We start from the raw sequence: 17408 nt of genomic DNA, 5'->3' as shown, positions 1-17408 counted from the left end.
GTTTCGTTTTAAAAGTTGATGAGGGTGGCAAAAAGTAGTACAAACGAACCCATTTTCATTGAAATCCGCATATCACAAGACACTCTTCTATCGCAAAGTTGATATGCTTGTGGAATCTAAACTGCCTATCTAGTTGTGCCCCAATGAACGAAGCTTTATCAGAACTATGGGTAATTCCGTTTCCTCTATTCATACCGATGCGTTATTGCAAGAAGCCTGGCTCGCAAAATAATAAAAATGATTTATCGGTAATACGTCCAGGAACATTTCTCTGTCACCGGCTTAAAACGTTGGTAGTATCCCTGTCACGTAATTAAATAGACTGTTTATCTCAAAATGCAATCAGTATCAGAACAATGCAGCCAAGGTGAATATTAAAGGAGCTGCTACTGGTCATTTATATATATATATATATATATATATATATATATATATATATATATATATAGAGAGAGAGAGAGAGAGAGAGATCCAAGGATTCACCTGTGCGGGTCACTGATATTAATTGTTGAGAATGCGGACGCAATTCCGGAAAGTCAAACAACCTGCACCCTACCAAGGAGATATGGGCCGATCAGTTGTAAAGCGTAAATAGCGTATACCTTTTCATGTAACATAACATAACTATTTGTTTGATACATTGAAAAGATCCAGAAGTAATGAATCAAATAGGCTTATTGCAGTAATAGTCATTGTTATTAAGGTGAAATTGTTAACTCGCTCAATCTCCGGTGGTGTTTAAAACTTGGCGTGCGGCAAAGAAGTCATGTCAGCTCGCCTCGCACAGACACGCTCTCGTGGCACTGCTCGCGCTTCGGTCCTAGTCTTTTCTACAGCTGGCTTCAATGCTGCTCACCAAGTCCGCGTTCCCATACTGCCCCTCGCGCTCATGCCACTGCTGCCGCGTTCATCCTCGTCTTCGACAGCTCGCTCGGATGCTCTTAATCATGACAAAATAAGCCAACGTTAATTAAAATACTCTGAGTTCAGGGACTCGAATCCACAATGTTCGATTTATCCTTGGCATTAAGGCACAGGTAATTATTATAGAGTTCATAAGGCCCTCCAACCCCCCACCTTTGGCGGTAGGAGAACCGCCTACCTTCGGTGTTAATTAGAGCGAAGTTAATTAAAGCAAGCCTAATTAGCCCTCCATTTCATGGCGTCCCATATTTGGCACATACCGGTTACCATTTTTTTCTCGTGTGTGTGAGATGCCCAGTTGAGAATGTGATACCGTCGGAGTTTTTTTCATAGTTATGCGCTCTTATAATGAGCAAGTGCTGCCATCTCTTGAGCGATACGCAAAGCAGAGGTGAAGTAGATTTTGGGAAGCGACGTGAAACTTGGAGGGGGCAAACACGAGCAAATGGTATTTTTTTTTCTCTGAAGATTTCCACCGCAGAAGCATAGAAAAACTATTTTGGCATATTTTACGGTGTCACCAATTCAAGCCAGTTATTAGTTTTCCAATTTCGTCTGCAACTACAGCAGAGAACCCGAAATCGGTGTGTGCCATATTTGGCACAGTATGAACTTGAAAGACAAAATATGGTAACATGCTGCCATATGTTCAATAGCCTGAAGCTGCAGGCCACTCTATCACATGATGGAATTTAGTCGATCGGTAGGTTGAGGGCGAATCGTCTACCGAACTGTCGCCTGAAAAGCGAAAAGGAACTGAAATATGAAGGACGTGGTGCTTCAGAGGAACTCACAAGCGCGATAGATGAGGTGGAGTTATCGTGCGTGCGGCGGTACGATAACCGCGCCGTGACATTTCTGTCGAGCTTTGTTGGGAGAGATCCAGACCATAAGACTAAGCGTTGGCTTAGCTCCGCCAAGGAGTTTCACGAAATTGATTGCCCCAGCGTAGTAAAGGTTCACAACAGGCAAATGGGCGGGGTCGACCTGCTGGACTCACTGCTTGGACTTTACCGCATACATATCAGGTCGAAGAAAACGCACTTTCGAATTTTCACGCATATGCTAGACTTATAGGTAGTAGCAGCATGGCTATTCTACAAGAGGGTGCAGAAGCAGCTTGGGAAGGAACAAGTACTACCGCTGGCTCAATTCACAGCTGAAATTGCAGAATGCCTTACCTCGCATAAAAAGTGCCTAACCAACACGCGACCAGGAAGGCCTTCTAGTCAAGACATCGAATTCCAGGTTCAAGCAAAAAAATCACAAGCAACAGAGGCAGCAATGCCACCAAAAGACGTCCGATCTGACCAAGTCGGCCACTGGCCAGAATTTGATGAAAAGAAACAAAGATGTAAGCAGCCATCTTGCACAGACCAGTCGTCTCTAAGGTAGAAGTGCAACCTTCATCTGTGCCTGAACGCAGCAAACAACTGTTTCATTTCATTCCACACATCACGCTAAAAATACCACCGTCCGGGAAGGTTTGTTTTCCGCCCATAGCAGCAAGACGGCTCGGCCATCTTCATGGTGTGCCATATTTTGGCACACAGCTGTATCTTTATTAATACAGTCGTTATAACTCTGAAATTTTGGTATATGTATTTGTACATTCAATCAATAATACAAGCTGAAAAAAAATTTTATAATGACTTTTTCATAATTCATGCAATAGAAGGTTTAACATATAATCAGTTAAGGCACTCGAATCAACCACATTAGGAAAGGGAAAACAGTCTTAAGACGTAACAACGCATTCGAATGAGAATGTCAAGCCATTTAGGTAATGTCTCTATAGTACGAAGACTCATCTTTCACTTTCTTTCGCATGTGCTAGAGTGACAGTACATTTTTTTTATCATTTAGTTCACTTTGAGCTGATTGAGTGGAAAATCCTCTCCTGGAAGCCAATTGTTTTTGCGACAAAACATTGAACTTAGATAGCTCACTCGCTGACCTTATTTCTGGTGCTGCCTCTGTTTGGTTTAATAAAAATGATGGCATGGCCATCGGGCGATAGAATCATAATTTGAGGGAATGTATATATAACTTTTCCTGAAAAGTTGTATGACTTGCGGCACAAGTAGCGCAGCAATTGCGCTTTGGTATTGTCTCCAAGGCATAAAGACGATCAGATTCTATTGTGAAAGGCAACGTTACACGCACTAAATTTTCACACCTACACTGTAGGCATAAAAAATGAATTTTGACGGTAGCCTAATCAGTTCCTTGTAGAAAGAGCAGTTCATGTAAATATAAAGCGATCAGGAATGCCGACATACGTCAAAATTCTAAATTAGTTTCGGTATTATCGCCTAAGGAACGTGCCATTTAACAAAGCAAATGAAAGGCGAAATGAAGAGAAGTTCAGCGCGTTGGACACTACGATGGCGGTCTGGTTACACAAAACCGGAGGCACATGAATATCTTACTAAGACTGCTATTCCACTACTGGCCGTTCAAACCGCAGAACAAGCGAACACATCCTTGGAGGTTGTCGGTGCGTTGTCATTGTTATGACATCTTGAACATTCGCTCTGCAAGGAGTGCTTGTAAGGATATGGTATGCATTATTAAGCTTTTTTTGTATGTGCTTCAAGGAGCCGTATTAGATGTACAGACGGTGAGACGTAGTTCGCGGAAGCAGTTTATTCTGCAGTAACAATCCGAGCACTGGATTGATGCCTCGAAAACTGCTCCTCCTTTGCTCTGTACATCGGGTTCCTGTAGATGGCCTAGAACAAGAGCATTTCTGCAAGAAGAAAACGGGGACGTTAATGAGAAAGGAGAGTTCAAGAGGGGCGTTACAAGTGAAAAGAATTGAAAATATACTAGAACTTACACTTCTTCTTGCGGAGGAGGGTGGCGTAGCTCAGAGGGGAGCCAAGACCGTAGCCGTAGTTCAGGCCGTAGCCGAGGAGACCGTGGCCATAACCGTAGTGACCGGTACCGTAGCCCAAGGAGCCAACGCCGTAGCCGTAGTGGACTGGTGCGGCGTGGGCAACTCCGTAGGTAGCGACGGCTGGGGCAGCGTGGGCAACGCTGTAGGTAGCGACGGCTGGAGCAGCGTGGGCGACGCCGTAAGTAGCAACCGCTGGGGCAGCGTGGGCAACGGTGGAAACAGCTGGGGCAGCGTGGACCGCAGCAAAAGCTGGAGCAGCGTGGACAGCGGTCACGGCTGGGGCAGCAGCGTAGCTCTGGACCAGAGGAGCGGACTGGACAACCTTGGTCACTGCGGGGGCAGCATAGGTGGCGACACGAGTTACGGCTGGGGCAGCAGCGTAGCTCTGGACAAGTGGAGCGGACTGGACAACCCTGGTGACAGCTGGGGCGGCAGCGTAGGTGACAGCTGGAGCGGACTGCACTACCCTGGTGACAGCTGGGGCAGCAGCGTAGGTGGTGACAGCTGGGGCAGCAGCAACAACTTGAGCAGAGCGGACAACGCTGGTCACAGCTGGGGCGGCAGCGTAGGTGGCGACAGCTGGGGCGGCGTGGACAGCGGTCACCGCTGGAGCAGCGTGGACGGCAGTCACAGCTGGAGCAGCGTGGTAGGTGGTAACGGTGCGGGTAACAGCTGGGGCGGCGACGGCGTAGCTAGCAGCTGGGGCGTATCCGTGTCCGAAACCAACGCCATAGCCAGTCAGGCCGGAGTACCCAACTCCATGGGAAAGGCCGTAATGGGAGAGCCCAAGGCCACCGTAGCCAAGGCCGGCATAGCCGAGGTTGCCGTAGCCGAGTCCGTAACCAAGGTTGCTGGCCAAGGTGTAACCTCCGGCAACGTGACCAGCAAAGGCGCTGGTGGCCAAGGCGAGGACGATGCAGGCACGAAGCTGGGAGATCAGAAAAAGTTCCGGCATGTAAGAAAAATCAATTGGCTACACAACTGGAGACCGCATATTTTTTCTTGTCGTTGCCTGCGCTGTATTGCATTTTAATTAATGCGTCGAAATTTGACTAGTAGCTCTATTTGAAGCCTTCATTAAAAATAAGTTCTGACAAACAATGCAGTCAGAAGGTCCTGAGTAGTGAGTCTCTACAGTGTAACCAAATGTTGTAGCCTTAGCCATTTTCGCCTATTCTTGCTGGAGAGATAGCTGAAAAGCTTACAGTTCATTGAACAGTTCATTTTCGACTTACCATGGTGGTGGTCCTAGTCCAATGGAGGAGAAGAAACTTCTGATTTGAGTCTGTGATGCGCGGCCTTTTATACCCCATTATTTGCTTTGAGAAGAATTCAGGGCCGTGCATTCCGAGAGGCGAGGGGATCTCATTTTGATTTTTCATTCCTACGTGCCACGGAAACACCGTGCTTTCGCATTAAGCAAACGCGGTGCAATCCTTCATGCTCTTTATTCGTTTTTCTACTACTGCAAATGGGCAAGAGCTATTCTTTTCTTTTTCTTCCAAGCTGGTTTTACTTTCGTATTCAAGGCTTCATTTAAAAATTCTTTTGGGTCGGTCAGTATTCGATTAAACATTCAGTACAAATTCTGCTTTGAATACCGTAAATGGCGGTGAAGAGGAAAAGTAGGGTGCTTGCATGAACACAGCATAACCGGATGCCTGATACTGCGCATAACGCACACACACGATGCTTATAATCTTTTTATTATACGACTTATTTCTACAGGCATGCCAAGAAATTAGCATTGCCACCATCACTTTGTGTCAACGAGAGGGCTTGTGGCTAGAGCAAGAAATGGGTGGGGGATGTTAGAGATTTTGCTGCTTACCGAACAAAAACTGTGACCCAGATTGTGGCACACTGTCTCTGTATTTTCTACAAATTACGACAAGCTTCAGGCGTCTCACTTTCTAAAGAATTGTAATAAATACACAGAATAAAAATGTCATACGTGGTGCTGGTGCTGTATGCGAGACCATGAAATAAAACGAAATAACATTTCGAGCCATATTTTCTTGGAATATTAACTATATTGACACTCGAAGCGCAATCTTGCCTTTCATCTGGGGCTCCGCATGTAGTCATTTGCATCTATGCTACATCAGATGCATTCCGTGTATGCGGGCTGTATTGCTACACATTAAATGACTATGTTCGCTCATACGAGGTTTTATGGTCTTATTGCTCGATATCTTGAGAATGGCTGTCGAAAAAAATCGAAGCCCCGTTCTTAATGAACTATTGTGGAACGCGAAGCTTTTCCCCAGTGACTGAATCGAAGACCTTAGCCAACGACCACGCAACAAACCCAAGAAATGCTGAGCGGCCCGATACTGTGCATATGTCATATGACTGCTTCTTTAGGATTGCATTTTTCGAATGGTGAATATGAATGGAGATAAATTTCGTTAAGTTGCATAACCTTTATTGTCGCTCATGCAGCCTTTCATTACGCGAACACACTCACACTTTTACGGGCGACTCTACACTCGCGCAGTATTCCCTTATGATCTCTGTAGTGGATGGCCAGGGGCTCTGCCAGGGTTTTGCGTCGTGGGTCTCTGCAGCCTCTTCAATTTCAACAAGTGTCGACGTTATGCTGAAAGTATCGAAGTCATGTTCATGTAGAAGTCACCGCACACGAGGATCGGCGTAATATGTGGCTTTGAGGTCTTCCTAGTTTCTGCCAGGAACGTTTCCGCGTAACACGAGACGCGTTCGTTCGGATGTATGCGTTGACGATCACAAAATCACTACGCATCTCAACTGTACAAGCGTCTCCCACATGGCGTCTGCATGCCGTTGCAAATACACGGGATTGGCGTTACGCGCAAGATGACGCTCGCGCTTACCTTAGCGTACTGCAGCCTCTTCTGCCGTGCGCTGCACTCGCGGCCTACCCATGTTAACGGCCAGGAATGCACTGGGTGCTTTGGTTCGTCTGGGTAGCGTGGCGTTCAACCATCTTTCTTTATGAAAGGGGCTTCGGTTTTTCTTCCCTGATCGTAAGACCAGTCCGTGTTCACGCGAACTTGCTGTCTCCGATAAGTAGGGAAGCTATGCTAATCGCGACAGGCGTGGTGCCATGCCTAGCAGACGTAACTTACACTTGCAGTGAAATTTATGCGTCTGCGCTACTCTTGCTGAGCTCGTCGCTTCGCGCCGTTATGGTGCGCTGACCGGCCGCCCAGTCGACGCTCGCGTGGTACTGCGAATGTAAACTGTAGTATTCTACACAGATGGGTAAGTTGCCTTTTGTTCTGTGTGTTTTCAGCGCTCACGGGCGAATCAGTGAGACATAGAAAGCTTAGCTTTAAAACAGATCTCATGAAAGACAGCATTCACTACTCACAACTTTTTTATCCGAAAACTTCTGATAGTAATAAATATTAAGAGAGCAAAACAATAAAAGTGCTCAAACCTGAAACTGGTTCAATTATACTTGCGCGGCTCTTTACAGGAAGCCTGGTGGCGCTGGAGCGCTGTCATTACATGCCCTATACGGCGGCTTAAAGCTTTTGGGAGGGCCAGAGAGCTTAGCGTATCTGTACATCTCGCGTCCGCGGAACAGCGTATTGTTAAAACACTGCCGTAGATGTTCGAGCGCAAGGCTAAACTTTGCTATCGCAATCAGTGAATCGCTCTGCGGAAGCGTTGTTTGGGTGATTGTGTATCGCTATATTCGCATTGTCATTTATTCAAGGCAATAAGAACATAGCATACATTCGAGGAATCAAGCCAACGTTGTACAGCAGTAGGTTAAGTCCACTGATTGTTTACTTTCCAGTTTATCAACTCCACTACATGGATACCGTGACTGAAAGCGCGCAATAAACATTTTCGGAGACTGTTATGCCGCCACTGCCCTGTTCTCTTCCTCTGGAGATGCAATAACGATATATCACTTCAGCGATATATCAGGTTGGCTCATTCACTTACGTGCAGATGTGGGTTCCAGTTAATTAACCAAAATAAATGAACTTGCGTCGCTGAGGAGGCGAAAAGGTTAAATTGACTGTACGAATATTTGCTTTAAAATTCCCTCAACATTGATTTGAGTTGAATGAAGTGTCCTCGGCTCTCGCGAAATTGTATAACGCAAGGAAGCCTTCATTATATGACGGCAGTTCTACTGGGTCAAAGACACTTAAACCGGAAACAGGACATATCGATGCTGCCCAGATTGAAGAAAACCGGCTAAAGGCAGCACGACTGACGGCGAAAGACGCGATGGAGACAGAGGGAACTTCTCAGCTAGAAGTAGAAACTTGCCCGAGGAGGCGCCATACAGCCTGGCGCCATCTCTCGAGGCGACGCAAAACCCGCGCTGCGGAGCTCACGGACCACTGGCCATCATATGCACAAGCAACCTTTTCTCAGCACCTAAAGATGCCAATGAATGTATAGTGCCTTGCATCTCCCTTTTCAACGTCGCTATTGGAAATGACAATAAAACTTCAGCGTACTAGAGTGAGCGACATTGTGACCGAAAATCGCAGTTCCGCCCGAGAGGCGAAGCGCTGATAGCGATAGCACATTAGTAGATTTGTGTACGGAGAGGATAGCAGTTTCATCGGCCTTGTAAAGCGGGAACATTCGCTTACTAAGTAAATTAAATACGATAGGATATGTAAGTGTGACTCAGGGAGGACGTAGATAGAAACAGACACACGGTGGAAGAGCTGTGTTTGTGTGTCTGCTTCTTTGTACTTGTTCAGTCGCGCTTACACATTCTGTGATGGATTCAAATCAACTAGTCCGTCATCGTGCTTTAATTAAATTAGCCAACACGGTGCCACGCGCGCATAGCTAAACACGAACATGCATCGCTCGATGACAGCGGAAACTGTATGAAAGCGCAAGAGTAACGAATCGCGGCGGCAGCGGCGAGCCAATTGACCTCCGTGCATCTATCCCTTTAACGCGTTCGAAACGTCGAAAGCACAGCGCATACGAAGCTGCCGGAACTACGCGCCCTCTGCAAACATCGCAGGTCGCTTTGAAGATGAGGCCTGCACCGCACGATCGCGCACTTTAGCCATGTCGCAGACCACTTTCAAGATACACGGGCGCGCCAACGCGTCCCTACTGCGTTCGCCAAAGGCGTCTACTACGGCGTCCGCGATTCGCGTGGCAAACTCAGTAGTAAACGCCGCGTTAGTGTCCGCTGTAAACTGTGCGGGAACGGGGAGGACATCGAGGCACCGTAGTAGTCGCCGGAGAAGAACGGCCCTCCTCCATCGCCTCACCGCCCTGCCTCCGGCCCCAGAGAAGAGGGCACGCATCCAAGCAGCATTCGTCGCTCGCGCACTCGAGATATGAACCGCGTTCGGCGGCTTATCCTCAAAAGCTTTCACTCGTAAGGAACCTGGCGGTGACAGCGACAGCAGAAATGCGCCTAGAGTGTCCATATATTTGCTATCGCAATAATAGAAAGAACTCGGATGCAATATTTTTTTTCACTTGTTCGGGCCGTAACTTGCCTACGTAATGCCCTCCCGTACAAAGTGTTGGGGGCCAGAGGCTGTATTTTCTCAAGTTTTGACTGGTTGCCCAGACGATCTCACAACTTACCTGGATGTGCCGCTTGAGTGCCGTGATATCGGCTCTGGCTTTTGCCTCAAGGTCTCTTGAAGGCCGTTTACAACCGGAGCTAAAAGCATTTCATGTATAAACAAGGCGCGGCCTGCACAGGCGTAGAAGTCGGTCTGATTCACCGCGGTGCTACTTAGTCGGGGACTGTTGACTGGAAGCGGGATAGAAAATGCATCAGAACGGGCCCGGAGCGCTGTCGTACGTGGAAGCTGACGGATCCCATCCTCGACTTCGGGGATGGGACTCCGTTCGGCCCAGCCAAGCGGCCGTAAACACAACTACGGCTGTCAGTGCGCGCCCATTGCAGTACGCCGAAGCGACAGGCCGTACTTATTTCTTTTTTAACGCGCAAGTCTTACTGGCCAGCTCTTCACATCCGAGGTGTTTCTCTAGGACTTCGAAGCGTTCTATACGGCACAGAAGCAGTTATTCAGTCGCTGAAGTCGCTTGCACTTTTTCTTACGTTCTTAGCAAAGTTAATATTGCTAATGTTGAGAGAGGCAATCTACATACAAACGTCATGAATTATAACACCGATAGCGCTTGCTTTTTATGGTAAATTTTCTGAGGCTGAAATATTAAAATTGCGAAGCAATAAGAAAACATCGGCCCACGCAAGAGGCCGCGTTTCTGAAAGAATGCTTGCCTTTATCCATAGCGTTTTCCGCCAGCGTGTTGCGGTAAACATTACGGTTACATAAACAATTGCTCACGCAAGCCTTTTGACAGCCAGTGTCCGTAGTCATCGCCGGTGAAGTATCCATGTTTGCCTGTGCGTGCTGACACCATGCTAGGTAATATACGTATACTAAGCAAACAGGCTTGCAGGGCGTAAACATGATCATGAATATCAATAATAAATTTGTTGTGCCTGTGTCACAAGACAAATGTCACAAAAGAACAATTTTTGTGGAGGCTTTGTGGAAATATTTGGCGGTGGCAGGAAAAGAAAATATCTAGCACCACATGCACAGTCAACTTAGAGCCTTGGAGACATAAGAAAACTTCCGATTTCCCCCAAAATTTATGTCATATGCCCATATCTCCAATGGGTTTCTGTGGTCACGGGATGCGCCTTCCGTTGGAGCGTTTATTAAGCGACCGAGATGTCACTGATCTCTGAGAACTCGTGCTCTTCGCCTCGCGCAGCACAGACGGATAAGGATGCAAGAGTTGATAAGGGTGATAAGACGTAATCAGGGGTTATACGAGTCTCATGACGGTTAATAACGGTTCAACCCGTATAGATAAGGTGCTAAAGAGCGATAATGACTTATAGTGGGTGGGACAATTCTGATAACGAGCCATAAGGTTTTAGAAGGCTCGGAACAGATCCGATAAGGATGGTAATAACGACAGATAAGGGTTGATAAGTGTTTATTCTGTAAGCGACTAGACTGACGAAATTAATAGTGACACCGGCCTGCGGTGAGAGGAGCAATAGGCATGCTTCCGAATACTCAAACAACTCCAGAGGAGTTCCGGCATAATTTTTCGCGAACGTAATTTGTCGCTTTACGGGACTGTTGTCTTCCGTTCGACACATTAAAGGCAAATCGCACAGCATTTTCAGTATATCAAGGCTGCTATAACGTATGAAGTACAACGTAGCAAGCTGCTGCGTAATACTTCGTCGATAATTTAAGCTTTTGGTACTTGCATAGGCAACTCGCACTTTCTGCTTGCATTGTTACCCTTCCAATACCACCAGCAAGCGTGCATTAAAGGCGGCAGAATGTATTTTTCATGCGGCAGACTTGTGCATGTTGCGCTGTAATGCGTGCAAGCAATATAGATACGTGCAAAGTTCGCAAACCTTGTTTGATCTGAAGCGCACTCCGCGTTCGTTGCATTTTTAAAGATTTGTTTATTCATTTATTTATTTATATTAGCCACTGCGCCTAAGTGACTTTACAGTGGGAGGCAGGGGGAGGGGGGGACTGTCCATACATATATAAAGAAAATGGAAGCAGGGAACAAGAAATGTTTGACCCGGGCATACCTTCAAGATAGCAGTATCAGTTTCCAATGCAAAACAATCGAGCGTAAAAGCTCAAATCGCCGCAGCGAAGCTCGCCTTATCAGTAATATGCGCAGCGGCTAATGGTAGACTATTCCAGTCACATATCCTTTGGGGGAAAAACGAATTTCTGAGCAGTTCTGTTCGGCACTTATATTCACGCAATTTCTGCCCATGGTCCAAACAGCTGGATACATATTGAAGTCGCAGAATGTACCTATCGCGGTCTATGCCAGTTCTAAAATTATAGATGTTGTGAAAGAACTTATGCCGTAATTTTTTCTTACTTTCTTGGAGTAGCTCCCATCCCAATGTCTGCTTTGCAGTAGTCATGCTAAACTGTCTCCTGTAAATATCTAAAACATATGTGACTCCAAGATATTGCACTTTCTTAATTACGTCTTTCTCAATGTTTGTTGAAGGATCCCAGTGTGTACAGTCATATTGTAGGATAGGCCTTACATTTGTTTTCTATAACAGATCACGAGCTTGTTTCGGAAAGAGCTTGCGCCATGTTCCGCCAAAATAAACCTAACGTTCTGCACGCTTTTGCCGTGATATGCTCTACGCAATTGTGCCAAGACAGGCGGTGTGTAAGATATATTTTAAAATACTTGAATTCTGCAGCGCTGCCCAAGCAAGATTCACTGATGTTGTAGGTCGTGCTCTGTACAGTTTTTGGCTCCTGTGAAGTTCATATGAACTGCTTTTTCCGTGTTTAGTTGCATATTCTGTTTGTTGCACCATGTATGTATGTAGTTTCGCTTATTGAAAATTCTGGTAAGAAAAATTGAAAGAAAAAAAGAAATGTCCTTGCCAGGTCCGCTTGAATTTCGCCACTGTCACTGAAATAGGCATATGGGTTTTAAAAAAAAGGAAGGCGAGAACGTGGTCGAGAACTGCACAAGAAATCCATCTAATTGTGCAAAGAACGACGCAGATATTAGCCCAGGTGATCGGCATAGCTCCCCGTTCATTTGAGAGTTACGAAACACTGACTGACTGCGCAAACAGCTGCGTGCCTCGCATGCGTCCTTGCAGGCATCGCGCCGGCTTAAATATAACTCTAGCTGCGTGCCCAGCATAATGTCCCGCGAAGTGTGACAATTTAACGCCACCAAAGTCTTAAGCGACAAACTTGCATTGTGCTCATTCAGGAAATTTCTGCAAGGTAAAAGCTTACTAGCGTATAGGGGACGGCAGGATTTGTCAGATAAGTTTTTATAAGTGCCCCTTTCGTTAAACCTATTGCCAAAAAGAATATGCCTGGCTGTCGCGTGCGACGCAGAACTGTTACAGTCCCTGGATAACTCCGTGACATTCTATCGACTAGCTTCGATGCAACACTATCAATTGACAGTTTACCGAAGCGGTGCAAGTCTGAACTATCCACCTGTAGTCACTATCCCACAGGTCCGCATGGATGTGACAAAAAAACTGTGTCTTTCAATTTAAACCCACGTAAGGCCACATACACCTGGTGCTGTTGGCGTTGCAATAGAGCAGCCGCTTGATTGTAGTTCACCCAGATGTAGAGCCACATTTACATTGTGCGAAGAATAATGCGAGTCCTGCAAAGAGAAACGAAGGGCATTGCACGGTAGGTTTGGCAGAAGAAAACACGGGGCGACACGACGGTAACGCTGACAGTAGGCGCTTTATTAGGCCAGGAATACAAGTGAAAAGGACAGAACGAGAGGCAGAAAAAAGCTACGCAGCCGGTGCAGTGCACTACGGACAAAAAAAAAGCAGTGCTGCATGCTAAGGCAGCACCGATCGGGTGGCTGGGCTTTAAAAGAACTACAAGAGGTTACTACCTACGGAACAGGAAGCAATTCAAACAGCCAAATTAGCACCAGAAAGGACCAGTGAAGGGCCCTTGAGTTGACGAACGCTAATTGGCCACAAATGCTTGGCAAACTCTAGCCTAAGCGTTGGCGACTCCTCGAATCCTCTACCTTTGGCCGGAGAAGAACCGGCAACCTTTTCTATTAATTCGAGCGACGTTAATTAAAGCACGCTTAGTTAAGATAGCATCGGTTAGGGCAGTTGAACCAACAACATTAGCTGAGAGAAAAGAAGTACTAAGACGTAACAACGCATTCGAATGAGAATGTCAAGCCATTCTGGTAATGTCACTATAGTGCGAAGGCTTTCACCATTTACCTTCTTTCGCGTGTGGTAAAGTTACTGTGATTTTTTCTTTCATTTAGCTAACTTTGAGCTAATTGAGTGGAAACGCCCTCCCTTGAAGCGAATGGTTTGTGTGATAAAATATTTAGCTTTGATAGCTCACTCACTAACTTTACTGCTATTGCTTTCTCTGCTTGCTTTAATAAAAAATGATATCATCGCTATCGGGCGATAACATAATAATTTGAGAAAAACTTGTGTGACTTTCGGCACAAGTAGGGCAGCACTTGCCATCTGGTATTGTCTTCATGGCATAAACACCTTCCGATTCTATTGTGAAAGACGACGTTGCACGCACTAAATTTTCACAATTACACTATATGCATAAAAATGAATTTTCAGGGTAGCCTAATCATTTCCCTGTGGAAAGTTCGGTTCATGTGAATATAAAGCGATCAGGAATGCGGATATACGTGAACATATTAAATTAGTTTCGGTATTATCGTCCAAGCAATGTGCGGGTTAAAAAAACGAATAAAAGGCGAAATGAAGAGATGCTCAGCGCGTTGGCTACTACGATGGCGGTCTCATTACACAAAAGCGAAGAGACATGAATATCTTACTAACACTGCTATTGCACTACGTACCCTTCAAAACGCAGAACAAGAGAACATATCCTTGAAGCTTGTCGGCACGTTGTCATTGTTATGACATCTTGAACATTCGCTTTGCTGGGAGTGCCTTTAAGGATATGGTATGCAATTATATACTTTTCTTGTGTATGTGCTTCAAGGAGTCGTATTAGTAGATGTACAGAACGTGAGACTTAGTCGGCGGAACCAGTTTATTCTGCAGTACCAATGAGTACACTCGGTTGATGCCTTGAAAATCGCTCCTCCTTTGTTCTGTACATGGTATTCCATTAGATGGCCTAGGAGAAGAGCATTTCTGCAAGAAGAAAACGGGGACATTAGTTAGAAAGGAGAGTTCAAGAGTGGTGTTATAAGTGAGAAGAATTGAAAAGATACTAGAACTTACACTTCTTCTTGCGGAGGAGGGTGGCGTAGCTCAGAGGGGAGCCAAGACCATAGCCGTAGTTCAGGCCGTAGCCGAGGAGGCCATGGCCATAACCGTAGTGACCGGTACCGTAGCCCAGGGAGCCAACGCCGTAGCCGTAGTGTACTGGTGCGGCGTGGGCAACTCCGTAGGTAGCGACGCCTGGGGCAGCGTGGGCAACGCTGTAGGTAGCGACGGCTGGAGCAGCGTGGGCGACGCCGTAAGTAGCAACCGCTGGGGCAGCGTGGGCAACCGTGGTAACAGCTGGGGCAGCGTGGACAGCAGCAAAAGCTGGAGCAGCGTGGACAGCGGTCACGGCTGGGGCAGCAGCGTAGCTCTGGACCAGAGGAGCGGACTGGACAACCTTGGTCACTGCGGGGGCAGCATAGGTGGCGACACGAGTTACGGCTGGGGCGGCAGCATAGGTCTGGACAAGTGGAGCGGACTGGACCACCCTGGTGACAGCTGGGGCGGCAGCGTAGGTGACAGCTGGAACGGACTGCACCACCCTGGTGACAGCTGGGGCGGCAGCGTAGGTGACAGCTGGAGCGGACTGCACCACCCTGGTGACAGCCGGGGCAGCAGCGTAGGTGGTGACAGCTGGGGCAGCAGCAACAACTTGAGCAGAGCGGACAACGCTGGTCACAGCTGGGGCTGCAGCGTAGGTGGCGACAGCTGGGGCGGCGTGGACAGCGGTCACCGCTGGAGTAGCGTGGACGGCAGTCACAGCTGGAGCAGCGTGGTAGGTGGAAACGGTGCGGGTAACAGCTGGGGCCGCGACGGCGTAGCTAGCGGCTGGGGCGTATCCGTGTCCGAAACCAACGCCATAGCCAGTCAGGCCGGAGTACCCAACTCCATGGGAAAGGCCGTAATGGGAGAGCCCAAGGCCACCGTAGCCAAGGCCGGCATAGCCGAGGTTGCCATAGCCGAGTCCGTAACCAAGGTTGCTGGCCAGGGTGTAACCTCCGGCAACGTGACCAGCAAAGGCGCTGGTGGCCAAGGCGAGGACGATGCAGGCACGAAGCTGGGAGATCAAAAAAGTTCCGACATATAAAAAAAAATCAATTCACTACACAACTGGAGACCGCATATTTTTTCTTGTCGTTGCCTGCGCTGTATTGCATTTTAATTAATGCGTCGAAATTTGACTAGTAGCTCCATTTGAAGCCTTCATTGAAAATAAGTTCTGACAAACAATGCAGTCAGAAAGTCCTGAGTAGTGAGTCTCTACAGTGTAACCAAATGTTGTAGCCTTAGCCATTTTCGCCTATTCTTGCAGAGAGCAACAAAAAGCTTGAGATCATTTTTGCTGGAGAGATAGCTGAAGTGCTTGCAGTTCATTGAACAGTTAATTTTCGACTTACCATGGTGGTGGTCCTAGTCCAATGGAGGAGAAGAAACTTCTGATTTCAGTCTGCGATGCGCCGCCTTTTATACCCCATTATTTGCTTCGAGAAGAATTCAGGACCGTGCATTCCGAGAGGCGAGGGGATCTCGTTTTGATTTTTCATTCGTACATGCCACGGAAACACCGTGCTTTCGCATTAAGCAAACGCGGTGATCGTGCTCCTTATTCTTTTTTCCTACTACTGCAAATGGGCAAGCGTAACTGTTTTGCTTTTCTTCCAAGCTGGTTTTACATTCCTATGCAAGGCTTCATTTAACGAATGCTTTCGGGTCGGTCAGTATTCGATAAAATATTCAGTACCAATTCTGCTTTGAATACCGTAAGTGGCAGTGAAGAGGAAAAGTAGGGTGCTTGCATGAACGCAGCATAACTGGATGCCTGATATTCCGCAGAATGAAGACACACGATGCTAATTATTTTTTATTATTCGACTTGTTTTTACAGGCATGGCAAGAAATTAGTATGCAAGCGTCACTTTGAGGCAACTAGAGGGCTTCTTGCAAGGGCAAGAAATATGTGGAAGAACGTTAGAGCTTTTGCAGCTTAGAGAAGAAAAACCGTCACTCACATTGTGAGAGACTTTCTTTGTATTTTCTACAAAATACGGCATGGCCCATGCGTCCCACTTTCAAATGAATTGACTGGAACAGAAAGATTAAGAGAGGCATGCATGGTGCTGGTGCTGTTTGCGAGACAAAGAAAGATAATGAAAAAACATTTCGAGCCAAATTTTCTTGGTATATCAACTATATGGACACTCGAAGCGCAATTTTGCCTTTGATCTGGGGCTACACATGTAGTCAATTACATCTATGCTACATGCAGATGCGCTCCGTGTATGCGGGTTATATTGCTACACATTCAATGACAATGTTTGCTCATACGAGGTGCTATGTTCTTGACTAAATTATTTCGCCATATTTTGGAAATTGCAGCCCAAAAACATCGAAGCCCCTTTCTTAATGAAATATTGTTGAACGTGAAGCTTTTTCTTAGTGGAAACTGAATCAAAGTTCAAAGCCAACGACCACACAACGAACACAAGAAATGCTGAGGTACCCGCTACTATGCATATGGGCTTTGACTGCTTGTTTAGCATTGTATTTTTTGAATGATGAAGATGAATGGAAACAAAATTTATTGAGTTGCATAACTGTTATCGTAGGTCATATAGTCGTTGATTACACGCAAGCACCTCACACTTTCACGGACGACTCTACACTTGCACAGTATTCCCTTGTGATCGCTGTGGTGGTTGGTCAGAGGCTCTGCCATCGTAACGTGACACAGCATGCATGCAAACGTTTGATCAATGCTGGAACCGTGTTGCGTCGTAGGTCTGTGTAGCGTCTTCAATTTCAATGAGT

At 46.6% G+C, this 17408-nt stretch overlaps 1 protein-coding gene across 1 annotated transcript; it reads right to left on the bottom strand.

Moving 5' to 3' along the window:
• Window positions 1-3755: 3755 nt before the first annotated feature.
• LOC142574650 (uncharacterized) lies at window positions 3756-15690 on the bottom strand (the record flags this gene model as incomplete). Its single annotated transcript, XM_075683687.1, has 3 exons — window positions 3756-4799; window positions 6682-6725; window positions 14616-15690. Coding segments are annotated over 3 exons (2163 nt in total), but the record flags the coding sequence as incomplete, so codon positions are not given.
• Window positions 15691-17408: the final 1718 nt, after the last annotated feature.

This window comes from Dermacentor variabilis, chromosome 3 (genome assembly GCF_050947875.1).
Source record: "Dermacentor variabilis isolate Ectoservices chromosome 3, ASM5094787v1, whole genome shotgun sequence".
Taxonomy (NCBI): domain Eukaryota; kingdom Metazoa; phylum Arthropoda; class Arachnida; order Ixodida; family Ixodidae; genus Dermacentor; species Dermacentor variabilis.
This window is presented reverse-complemented; position numbering and strand designations above follow the sequence as displayed.